This window comes from Anomaloglossus baeobatrachus, chromosome 1 (genome assembly GCF_048569485.1).
Source record: "Anomaloglossus baeobatrachus isolate aAnoBae1 chromosome 1, aAnoBae1.hap1, whole genome shotgun sequence".
NCBI classification, from domain to species: Eukaryota; Metazoa; Chordata; class Amphibia; order Anura; family Aromobatidae; genus Anomaloglossus; species Anomaloglossus baeobatrachus.
The window spans coordinates 509360697-509373149 of record NC_134353.1 but is presented as its reverse complement, the minus strand read 5'-3'; the positions used below and the strand labels follow the sequence as shown (position 1 = coordinate 509373149).

At 46.3% G+C, this 12453-nt stretch overlaps 1 protein-coding gene across 3 annotated transcripts in view; it reads left to right on the top strand.

The window, feature by feature from the left end:
* The first annotated feature begins 1148 nt into the window (after positions 1–1148).
* The window catches only part of ANP32B (acidic nuclear phosphoprotein 32 family member B), a 67471-nt gene continuing 56166 nt past the window's right edge, over positions 1149–12453 (top strand). For 2 of the 3 annotated variants that reach the window (XM_075316083.1, XM_075316078.1), the window contains exon 1: positions 1153–1491. In XM_075316083.1, coding sequence (XP_075172198.1) covers positions 1438–1491 — 54 coding nt within the window. In that variant the 5' untranslated portion in view covers positions 1153–1437. Of the gene's footprint in view, positions 1492–12453 lie in introns of all 3 variants that reach the window. The other variant, XM_075316087.1, reaches the window with a different exon arrangement.

Genomic DNA, 12453 nt, shown 5'->3' with positions numbered 1-12453 from the left:
CTGCTTTTTCTTCTGCGCTGTTTAATGCCAAAATGGATGTGTTCTTCTATTCAAGCAAAGTCTATGGGAATTTGGGCTTCTTGTTCACACTATGTTGTTCAAAATGCTGCCTTTTTGTGGCAGAACTTTGGTCAAAAACTCAGCTTTGCAGTGCAAAACCCAAATGGCAAAAACAATTGACGTGTTGCTTCTTTGAAAAGCTGAGTTTTTGACCAAAGTTCTGCCACAAAAAGGCAGCATTTTGAACAACATAGTGTGAACAAGAAACCCAAATTCCCATACTTTGCTTGAAGAGAAGAACACATCCATTTTGGCATTAAACAGCGCAGAAGAAAAAGCAGCAAAAAAGCAGGTAAAAAGCAGGTAAAAAGCAACGTGCGCACATACCCTAAAAGAACAATTTACATTGTACTCAAAAATATACCTATAGAGAAAAATCACAAAAACTGAAAATTCACACACACACACTATATAGCTGTATAAAAATTGGGTTTTCAAATGGCCGTGGTGATAATGGGGTTTTAAAATGATTTCATAAGATTACTATGATATGGCCATGGGGATAATGGGGTTTTAAAATGGTCTCATAAGATTAATATGATATGGCCATGGGGATAATGGGGTTTTCAGATGATCTCATAAGTGAAGATTACTACGGTAGGGCCATGGTGAGGATATCAGTGGTGAAGCATACTGGTTGATGATCATCACATTGTACTAAATCTGGCAGCCAGTAACCCAACTGAGAATACTAGCATGACCTGGTAACCTGCTTTACTAAACTTCTAGTAGAGCCATTATATAAGCCTAATTTTCACATATAGGGACCAGGAAAACTTGCAATCATAAGAATTGTAAGGCAGGGGATGTGAGCCACTCCTTTCAGCTCTCTGGCCCTAGGGCTGGGGCTTGTAAGAGCAGTAATGTGATGCTATAGCTATGAGGATCAGGTGAAATAGATGTACAGTGAAGACAGCGCGATGTAACCGCTGTAAAATGCCGTGTCTTCCTCCCAGTAGCTTTCTTATGCAAGCCTGTTTTTTTGTGGTGTCGCTTTCTGCTGTTTGCTGCAGCATTTGCTTGCTCAGCCTGCAATACCGCCTGTGACCACGGGGGGCAGCAGTATCAATGTCTTTTTTTTCAGTGCCTTTTTTTTCCCTCCATGGTTTCTCCTCCTCGCTCTTGTGAGTAACTTGGCGTTTGGTCTCAGCAGCTTCCACACGTTTCCTATACAGAGAGCGCTCAGATTCCCTGCCTCCATTAAGGACACCTCGGACTGCTCTTTTGCTTTGCAGTCTCCCACCTCTCCTCCCTTTGAAACTTTTATTTCTCGGCTGGATCACCTAGAAAAGCCAGCCAGGACGGGGGGAGACAGATAGATCACAGAGCCATAGACAAGAGCGCAAGGGACGAACGACTCAAGAGAAAAGCGAGAAGATGGACATGAAAAAAAGAATTCACCTGGAGCTCAGGAACAGGACGCCGACTGATGTAAGCTGCTCTTTATTACTCGTGCCTTGCTGGCCAGGCACCTTCCAGTGGCACATGGCTCGCTAGCACCTGAGCACTTCTCTGTGTCATGTCCCTGGAAGTGCCTGGCAGCTCGCCACATTACACCGCCTATGCCATTGGCCGTGCTAAACTTTGCGCCTATGTGATTCCCTTATACCTATAGCCAGGAAGGTGCTTATTCAGAGTGAGGGGAGGAGGCAGGATGGCGGCATGGAAAATTAGGCTTAGCTGGAAGGTTTCATTGGTTTGCAAAGTTTGAAGTTCTTCTATTTTTTTTTCCTCTACTCTTCACTCTGTAGCTGCCAGACCGGTAGCCATGTTGTGCATTACCTGACCGTCCTTCTAGGTCTCAGAAATAAGTGGTGAGGAGTTGTTTCCACCCTGCGTGTTATGGTGGAGCCGTGAGGAGTCTCCTCACAGAACTGCAGGCTCGGTTAACTATGGCGAAGAGACGGTTATGGCCCTCGGGAAAGGCGCGCATTCACCGTATGCCGCTCACACGGGCGGACGGAAAGTCCACTGGAAAGTTGCTGCCAACGGACAAATATATAAGCGGTGTCACGTGACTCCGCTGAGAGACACGGCCGTGAGGTAACATGGCAGAAGTGGCCATACGAAGTGTGCCCTCTGTGGTGAAGCGCCCATTGTGTATCACCCAGCGTGGCCCACAGCGCTGCTGCCATTACGGCGTACGATGGGGCTGGCTTGTAGTCTTATTTCCTGACCGTCCGCCCAGTACTCTGCCGCCTCTGTGTCCGGGCGACATGTTCCCCTCCTCTTTCTCAGCGAGTCGGGCGGGAAAGCGCAGCAGAGCTGAGGGGAGGAGAATGTGAAGGGTCTAAATCACAGAGAAATAAATGCATTAACCGTCACTGTGTGGAGACTACATCCCCGCCCAGCTCTGTTACTGCGGGTTATGTCGGGCTAATCCAGCATTTCCTCCGTGGAGGAGACATCGCCATGTTGTCCTCTTCCTCCTCGCTCTCCATGTTGAGTATGTCGTGCTGTCGGGCTCCTTCTGTGGTGACAGCTGCAGTGCCCGCCTTCCAGCCTCCATTTTGCCCTGCTCACCGTGTGTGAATGTGCCCCGGCATGGCGCTGCCTGGTTTCCTTTGCATTCGGCTGCCTTCCTCCCCCCTCAGCGCCTTTGTCTGCCATCTCCCTTGTGCTAAAGGCAGCCTGTCAGCACAAAATGACTGTGCAAACCAAGCCCGGGCGGCGTCCTCTCCCCTCCATGCACTGTGCCTTGTGGCTGCTCCCTGTAGTCCCCTATCACACCCTCCATGTGCCTAGTCCTTGATATTTCTTTCCCCCTGTCTCTGAGTACATCTTTTAACTAGTCCTTGAATGTTTCATTACTTGTATCCCTTCCCTAAAGCTTCCATTACTTGTATATAACGCCATGTATTTTACCTCAGTGGGCAGGAGATGCCAATCACACCCATTACTGGTGTATACCATCCTTATCATGGTATATGAAGCTCATTAGGAGCTGTTCTATAAACATGTCATTGGCTGGTAACAGAGCTGTGGGTGCGTGACATGCCACAGAGGATTATTATCCCCTTGCCATGCTGTTTGTGCCAGCTCACAATATAGGCAAAGACTCGGTCAAGGTCACATGGTTTACTACGAATTACCATGGCTCGAAGAAATTGTGACGTGCCTACGGTCGTTAAAATGATCGAATTTTGTGTTTACTGAAATATGTTATGTTGTCATTATTAAGAATTTGTGAGGGCATGCTTGTGTAGAAATAAGTATTATAGCGGCGGTGGGCAATTAATTTTCCGGAGGTCCCACATGACACCAGGACTGGACAGGACGACCGAACCAATAGGCAGGAATTAATTCTGCAGAATCAAGTCTGTTGACTAGCTGCGACAGCTAATACATGTTACTATAGGGCTTATTGTAACACATATTCTTATCAGTAGCACCTAATCGAAACCATATAACATCCTGCTGAATATAAAGTTTATTTTTATTATATATAAACTCCGTCTTTTACCTTGATCAACAGCTGTCCCCACTACAGCATCCTCCCACCACACTCAGAATAATGGTCCCACCACAGTATCATGGCCCAACAGCTCCCCGCAAACAGCGTGGATGGTCTCATATATTCACCCCACAAGTAAATGAAAAAATATGAATCTCCTCTCCTATCGTCCTACATCAGTCTTGCTGTGTGCAGACTGAGACTATACATAGCAGGCGTGATCTAGTCACATCATTGCTGCGCTGTGTCTCAGTCTCAGACTGGTGTCACGCAGCCATTGACTTGCGTGAGCATCCCCCGGACTGGGCATTGGCTCTCCTGATCTGAATGTGTCTACTGCATAGAAATACATGCTGACATGCTCAAGTCAGGCGAGCCAATGGCCAGTCTGATGCGATCCACGTGTGAGTCATAACGCCCTGTGACTAGAGTTGAGTGAGTACTTAACTTTTAGTACTCGCTATACTCATAACGAATATTGACTACTACTCACCTATTTGTTTCGAATAACGTGTACAATGCAAGTCAATGGGGAAAAACTCACAAAGTAACAACCCGAATGCTGTACTTTTCGTGCGAGTAGCAAATAGTGTGGCATTCGGGTTACTCGTTACTTTGCGAGTTTTTCCCATTACACGCACTTTTCTGAACAAATACGCGAATATTAGACAGTACTCATAAGTATAGCGAGTACGAATAGTTAGGTACTTGCTCAACTCTACCTGTGACTTTAGCCGCACAAGAAGAATGGTGGAAGATGTAGCCAAGGGCCTCATGCTCTGTTTACCAGTATCTGCATCCTGAGGATTTAGATACCGGTGAAATTAAAGGGAATGTGTCACTAGGTTCTTACCACCTAATCTGAGAGCAGCATAACATAATGTAGGGGCAGAGATCCTGATTTCAGCGATGTTACTTATTAGACTGCTTAGTGTAGTTTTGATAATCTACTGCTGATTAAACAGTGATTTTATCTTTCGAGGACTACTTGGCCTGGTGCCAGGTAGTCCAGCATATTCATGAGCTCTGTATAAGCGCACAGTTCCACTTGCGTACCGCTTCTGATGCGAGAGCATTGGAAGCGATATGCTAATGACCCTCTGCTGCGAGCGTCAGCCGAGGGTCATGCGACTGTGTTACGATCGTATCACAGCTGCAGAGGAGAGGGAGGGAGCACTTTCTCCCATCTCCTCTGTTGTCTGTCTCTGCGTACATCGCACTGCAGTCGGATGACATGTGAGTGCAATGCGATGTTCACACGCTCCCATAGACTTGTATGGGGGTGCTTGAGCCTAGACTCGCTGCTAAACGCAGCATGCTGCGATTCATTTCTCAGGCCGATATGGCTTGAATAATTCAATCGCAGATGAACACTGCCCCACTGAGAGTGCAATCCGATGCTTTATTGGATTGCACTTGTCCGTGCAAAACTCAAGTGGAACCGTATCCTTACTGCTAGATCTGCAGCAGAGAAAACATTGATTTTATCAAAATGACAGCCAACAGCTCAGTAAGTGATGTATCGCTGGAATCAGGGTCTCTGTCTCTATATTATGCTGCTTTCTGAGAGAATTTGTCACCACGTTTTTGCTTCCCCTATCTGACACCAGGTCGGGGCGATCAATGGGCTACTGTTTCCAATCTCTTTGCTATTCTGTCTGCTGGTTGTCAAGGAACAGCCTAATGGACAGATGTGGCCCATGGGTCACACTTTGCCTTGGCCTTCCTTTGGCCATGTGCACACACACTCAGTACTTAGTGAATTTTTACCTCAGTATTTGTGCACCAGAACCAGGAGTGGAACAGGCAGAGGAAAGTATAATAGAAACACGTGCACCACTCCTGTATTTATTACCCACTCCTGGTTTTGCCTTTCAAATACTGAGGTAAGAAACTCCACAAATACTGATAGTCTTCTATAATAACCAAATGAAACCCCACCCTTTTGCCATTATAGTAATCCAGCCTTACAATCAAATGAGCTAAATTTCTTGCATGGATGCAAAGTTTTGAAATCTGCAACGATGACCTGGTAAGGAAGTGCAATAATAAGTTTCCTATTTAGACTGGCAATACTCAGTACTGTGCTGGAAACCCACAATGTCAGATTGCAGTCACACAACATCCTGGGACAGATTTGGATAAAAACTGAACAGGGAAAAGAACTTGATTGCATATTATTGAATAACTGAGATTTAGTAGCTGCAATCATGGAAACATAAAAGCTTGTGCCACCAGAATCTTACCATTTATTATCTTTATAACCCTATTTATAACCTCAAAACAATAGTGTGTGTAGAAATGCTACAATTGTTTCACTTGTCTGGCCTTCTGCTGGGACTACTGCAGCAAGCAAGTAAAGGTAGTCATACCCATTAGATTGTCAGCCAAACCAGATAATTTTGTTGGGACCAGATGAATCCCTAATTTGTACTTTAAATTTTCTTATTCCACCCCAACTGGACTTTGCTTTACACCTCTCCTAATGCCTGGAACCATTGCTCCTCCGCTGATTGAATTCTTGCATTTGTGCTGTTGACAAGAAGATTGGTGCACAAGTGATTCTGCCCTGTGATCCTCTGAGGCTATCCCTAAGAGGTATCAATCAAAGGCAGAGATTTGTGTTACCAGGCACAGTTTGTCATGTTCTTGACAACTCCCATCAAACTGAGCAGCACTTGTCATACAATGCAGGATATTTTCAGAATGTTTTTTGCTAATCTGAACGCAGCATAATATATAAACAGAATTGATTTCAGTGATGTGTCACTTAAGGCCCAGTCACACTAAGCAACTTACCAGCGACCCCAACAATGATACAACCTGATAGGGATCGCTGGTAAGTTGCTAGGAGGTCGCTGGTGAGCTGAAACACTAAGGCTATGTGCGCACGTTGCGTAAATTCATGCAGTTACGCTGCGCTTTGTAGCGTAGCGTAACTGCATGCGTCCTGCGTCCCCTGCACAGTCTATGGAGATTGTGCAGGGGCCGTGCGCACGTGGCGTTTTAGAGCGCAGCGCTTTGGCTACTGCCGAAGCGCTGCGCAAAAAGAAGTGACATGTCACTTCTTCCGTGCGCTTTGCCGGCAGGTCCTGCTCTGTCTATGGCAGGAGCTGCAGGCAGAGCGCACGTTCTCGCCGGCACCATGCGCTTCAGAACGGAGCTTTTCAGCTGCGTTCTGAAGCGCATCATTCACGGTGCTGGGCTAGTACGCAACGTGCGCACATACCCTAAGTGACGCTCCAGCGATCCCACCAACAACCTGACCTGGCAGGGATCGCTGGAGCGTCGCTACACGTGGAAGCATGCTGCACTTGGTAACTAAGGTAAATATCGGGTAACCAACCCGATATTTACCTTGGTTACCAGCGCACACCGCTTAGCGCTGGCTCCCTGCACACCTAGCCACAGTACATATCAAGTTAATTACCCGATTTGTACTATGCTACGTGTGCAGGAAGCAGGGAGCCAGCTTCTGCGGACGCTGGTAACCACGGTAAACATTGGGTAACCAAGAAGCCCTTCCCTTGGTTACCCGATATTTACCTTCGTTACCAGCGTCCGCCGCTCTCAGCTGTCAGTGCTGTTTCCCTGCTCTCTGCACACATAGCTAGACTACACATCGGGTTAATTACCCGATGTGTACTACAGCTACGTGTGCAGGGAGCCGGCACTGACAGCTGAGAGCGGCGGACGCTGGTAACGAAGGTAAATATCGGGTAACCAAGGGAAGGGCTTTTTGGTTACCCGATGTTTACCGTGGTTACCAGCGTCCGCAGAAGCCGGCTCCTGCTGCCTGCACATTCAGTTGTTGTTCTGTCGCTGTCACACACAGCGATCTGTGCTTCACAGCGGGACAGCAACAACTAAAAAATGGCCCAGGACATTCAGCAACAACCAACGACCTCACAGCAGGGGCCAGGTTGTTGCTGGATGTCACACACAGCGTCATCGCTAGCAATCTAGATTTTGGCGATTGGTGACTGTTCACATTCAGTCATCAGGCCTTGTCCACAGGCTATTTACTTCATGCAGCATTTGCTTGGGAAAATAGAACGAAGGAAGGAGGGATCCAGCACAAATCCTCGTGGTTAAAAGTAAAAAAACATCCTTTATTTCAAAAATTTAAAAGATCATCAGAGACCCGAAGTAGGGAACATATTTACAGTGGGCGCATAGGCAAACTTTACGCGTTTCGGACTGGGGGGGTAAAAACAACGGAGTCCTTAATCATAAGTGACCTATGCTTAGCTGGAAGCAACTCATATAGGGGAGGAAATGAAATACACACCAGGAAAAAAGGGGGCGGAAGTGAAAAAAGTCCATAGGTGGAAGGAACAAACCAAACCACCTGTACCCACTTCAATTAAGAGACAAAAGGACACTCAACATACATGAGATAGATATATAAATATACAACCATATTGTCATATACAAATAGACATCCAAATGTAGAAAAATCTTAGCCAAAAAATCACATGGGAATAAATGGGTTATAAACAGAAAAGCAAGCCTTCCCTAACCACAGCAAATAAACGAAAATCAATATAAGCTGATAAAAAAATGAACACCATACAACATGATTGTAAGATAAAATCCGACAAAAGGCAAGATAATTAGTAAGTAGAAAAATATATATATATACATATATGCGTATAAATAAATATGAATTGTATAAGATGTTGATGATAAAGATGTCAATTTAAATGTCAATCTGAACAAAGGCAAGACCTTATGCATAAAAAATACGGGCATGATAATCCATACTAATATCCCTATGTGGTGATGTAATGCAAATCTAGGAGGGGGGGGGGAGAAACAAAACAAAAAAAAAAAAAAAAAAAGGGTGAAGGTAAAATGTATATAAGTGAAATACATATAATGTCAATGGCAAAAAAGCCAATCTGAAAGATGACAATATCTCGCAAATAAATATGCGGGCTAGATGATTTATGCAGAAATCCTGATGTGATAATGTGCTGTACAGGGTAGGGAGGGGGGGGGGAAGAGGGAGGGGGTATGATGGAGGGAATGGACAGAATAAATAATCAGAAAATATATCTCAAATCGGAACGATAATTCAGACCATGCGGATGTCTGGTATTTAATTTAAGTATCCATTTCGCCTCTGTGTGCAAAAGTGCCTGAAACCAGTCCCCTCCTCGAAATGGCTTGGGAACAAACTCAACGCCAGTAACTGTGAGCGACGAAAAATCCGCTGAATGGTGTTCCATGAAGTGTCGGGTAAGGCCCGACAGGGAACGTTTTTGTGACGGAAGACTATTAGAATTAGTCGGTTCAAAGCAAGATGTTATCCTAGTGTGTTCAGATATCCTGGTTCTCAAAGGTCTGGATGTACAACCGATGTAACTCATGCTACAGATAGAACATGTGGCTTTATACACGACATGAGTAGTGGCACAATTAATAAATGAATTGATCCTATAGTCTGTATTATCAACATTAGTGATGATCTTGGTGTTATTCATAAATTTACATAAACCGAAAAAAAAAAAAATGAGTACATTGTGATCCGGAAAGCGGATAAAGGGGGATCAGTAGTTATACTGGACAGTTCACTTTATGAAAGGGAGATAAACTCCATATTAGGCCCCCTTCACACGTCCGTGAAAAACACGCACGTGTGTTACGGGCCGTTTTTCGGGTCCGTGTCCCGTTTTTGTGTCCGTTTTTATGGTCCGTGTGGCACCTGTGTGAATTGCGTATGCTAGCCGTGTTTGTGTGCAGAACGTCCGTGTGTGCGTGTGGAATTAACGTGTATGTGTACGTGTAATGTCCGTGTGTGTGATGCACAATGTCGTTTATAAATGTCGGCTGACAGCAGACAGAGTTGCGCGATGAGAATGAACTCGGGTGAACTTCACCCGACTTCATCCTCATACCGCGGCTCTGTCTGTGTCGAGTACTGATTAGCGGTCACCTGTGAAGGATTCACCGGTGACTGCTAATCCCCCGATTGACTGAAGTGTCCCCCCCTCTCTCATACTCACCGATCCCCGATCACCGGCGCTGCACGGCATTCACACGGCTGCGGCGGCTTTTACTATTTTGAAAAAGCCGGCCGCTCATTAAACAATCTCCTATTCCCTGCTTTCCCCGCCCACCGGCGCCTATGATTGGTTACAGTGAGACACGCCCCCACGCTGAGTGACAGGTGTCACACTGCACCCAATCACAGCAGCCGGTGGGCGTGTCTATACTGTGCAGTAAAATAAATAAATAAATAATTAAAAAAAAACGGCGTGCGGTTCCCCCCAATTTAAAAGCCAGCCAGATAAAGCCATACGGCTGAAGGCTGGTATTCTCAGGATGGGGAGCTCCACGTTATGGGGAGCCCCCCACCCTAACAATATCAGTCAGCAGCCGCCCAGAATTGCCGCATACATTATATGCGACAGTTCTGGGGCTGTACCCGGCTCTTCCCGATTTGCCCTGGTGCCGTTGGCAAATCGGGGTAATAAGGAGTTATTGGCAGCCCATAGCTGCCAATAAGTCCTAGATTAATCATGTCAGGCGTCTATGAGACACCTTCCATGATTAATCTGTAAGTTACAGTAAAAAAACACACACACCCGAAAAAATCCTTTATTTGAAATAAAAAACACACACAAATTCCCTCATTACCAATTTATTAACCCCGACAAACCCTCCATGTCCGGCGTACTCCACGGACCTCCAGCGTCGCGTCCAGCTCTGCTGCATGGAGGTGACAGGAGCAGCAGAAGACACCGCCGCTCCGGTCACCTCCACACAGCAAATGAGGTGAGTAGCGCGATCAGCTGCTGTCAGTCAGGTAACTCGCGGCCACCGCTGGATCCAGCGGTGGCCGCGGGTAACCTCAGTGACAGCAGCTGATCGCGCTACTCATTTGCTGTGTGGAGGTGACCGGAGCGGCGGTGTCTTCTGCTGCTCCTGTCACCTCCATGCAGCAGAGCTGGACGCGACGCTGGAGGTCCGTGGAGTACGCCGGACATGGAGGGTTTGTCGGGGTTAATAAATTGGTAATGAGGGAATGTGTGTGTGTTTTTTATTTCAAATAAAGGATTTTTTCGGGTGTGTGTGTTTTTTTACTGTAACTTACAGATTAATCATGGAAGGTGTCTCATAGACGCCTGACATGATTAATCTAGGACTTATTGGCAGCTATGGGCTGCCAATAACTCCTTATTACCCCGATTTGCCAACGGCACCAGGGCAAATCGGGAAGAGCCGGGTACAGCCCCAGAACTGCCGCATATAATGTATGCGGCAATTCTGGGCGGCTGCTGACTGATATTGTTAGGGTGGGGGGCTCCCCATAACGTGGAGCTCCCCATCCTGAGAATACCAGCCTTCAGCCGTATGGCTTTATCTGGCTGGCTTTTAAATTGGGGGGAACCGCACGCCGTTTTTTTTTAATTATTTATTTATTTATTTTACTGCACAGTATAGACACGCCCACCGGCTGCTGTGATTGGGTGCAGTGTGACACCTGTCACTCAGCGTGGGGGCGTGTCTCACTGTAACCAATCATAGGCGCCGGTGGGCGGGGAAAGCAGGGAATACGAGATTGTTTAATGGGCGGCCGGCTTTTTCAAAATAGTAAAAGCCGCCGCAGCAGTGTGAATGCCGTGCAGCGCTGCGCCGGAGATCGGGGAACGGTAAGTATGAGAGAGGGGGGGAAACTGACCGACAGACTGTGAGAGAGGGACAGACAGACAGAGAGACCGACAGAGAGACAGAGAGACTGACCGACGGACTCAGGGAGATTGACCGACATACACAGAAATAGAAAGAATAGCCGACATCACTAGAAATAAAAACACCAAACGGACACGGACTATAGGTATATGCATACGTGTTTACTAACGTGTGTGCACATACCCATAGACTTTCATTGTGTCCACGTGTGCGTGCTCCGTGCAGATAACGGACATGCATCCGTGCCAAACGCAAACACATACGGATCACGGACACGCACACACGGACATAATGAAATAACGGACGTGTGACCACAATCATAGATTAACATTGGTGCACGTTTGGCCGTGTCTCCGGTATATACGGAAACGGACCAAACACGCACGTGTATCACGGACGTGTGAAGGGGGCCTTAGACGATGCCACTACTTACAGGCGTTTATCTAGTGATCCCTCGACTGCTTTCCTGGGCAAGTTACAGAACATATTGACACATGGTTTTGACCGGGGCATCATAAATAAAAAAACCTATGATTATCTCCTCATTGACAAACCTATATGCCCGGTGTTCCAGGGGCTTCCCAAAATACATAAGGGCATTTTTCCACCTCCTTTGAGACCAATTGTGGCCAGTACGGGTTCCCTAACCAGCAATCTCAGTGACTGGGTGGACAACATCCTCCAACCCCTTATGAAGCGTGCAACTGGCTATATTAGGGACACCAAAAGCTTGCTACAAAATCTGGATAGAATAAATTGGACCACAAATTCATTTTGGATTACTAGTGATGTGATCTCATTATACCCCTGTATTCCACATGATAAAGCCTTACAGGCCCTTTTCTTCCATTTGGAGAAATACAGTTCTTTAGATGACCATTTTAAGGAATACGTTCTTATGGTCACTGGGTTCCTTTTGAGACACAACCACTTCCAATTCAATGGTTCTTATTATCTCCAGATTTCAGGGTGCCCAATGGGTGCCAGCTTTTCTTGTGCCCTGGCCAATATTTATATGGCATACTGGGAGGAGCACTATGTTCACATTGATACCAACCCTTTCTTACATCAGGTCTCCTGGTATGCCAGGTATATCGATGACCAGTTATTGATATGTAATACCCGTGACCAAGGCACACCTCATGAGTTTGCAGAAGCCCTCAGTCTGTATTTTAACAACAATAGTCTAAATTTGAAATTTACTATAAATGTTCATTTACAGCAAGCACCTTTTTTAG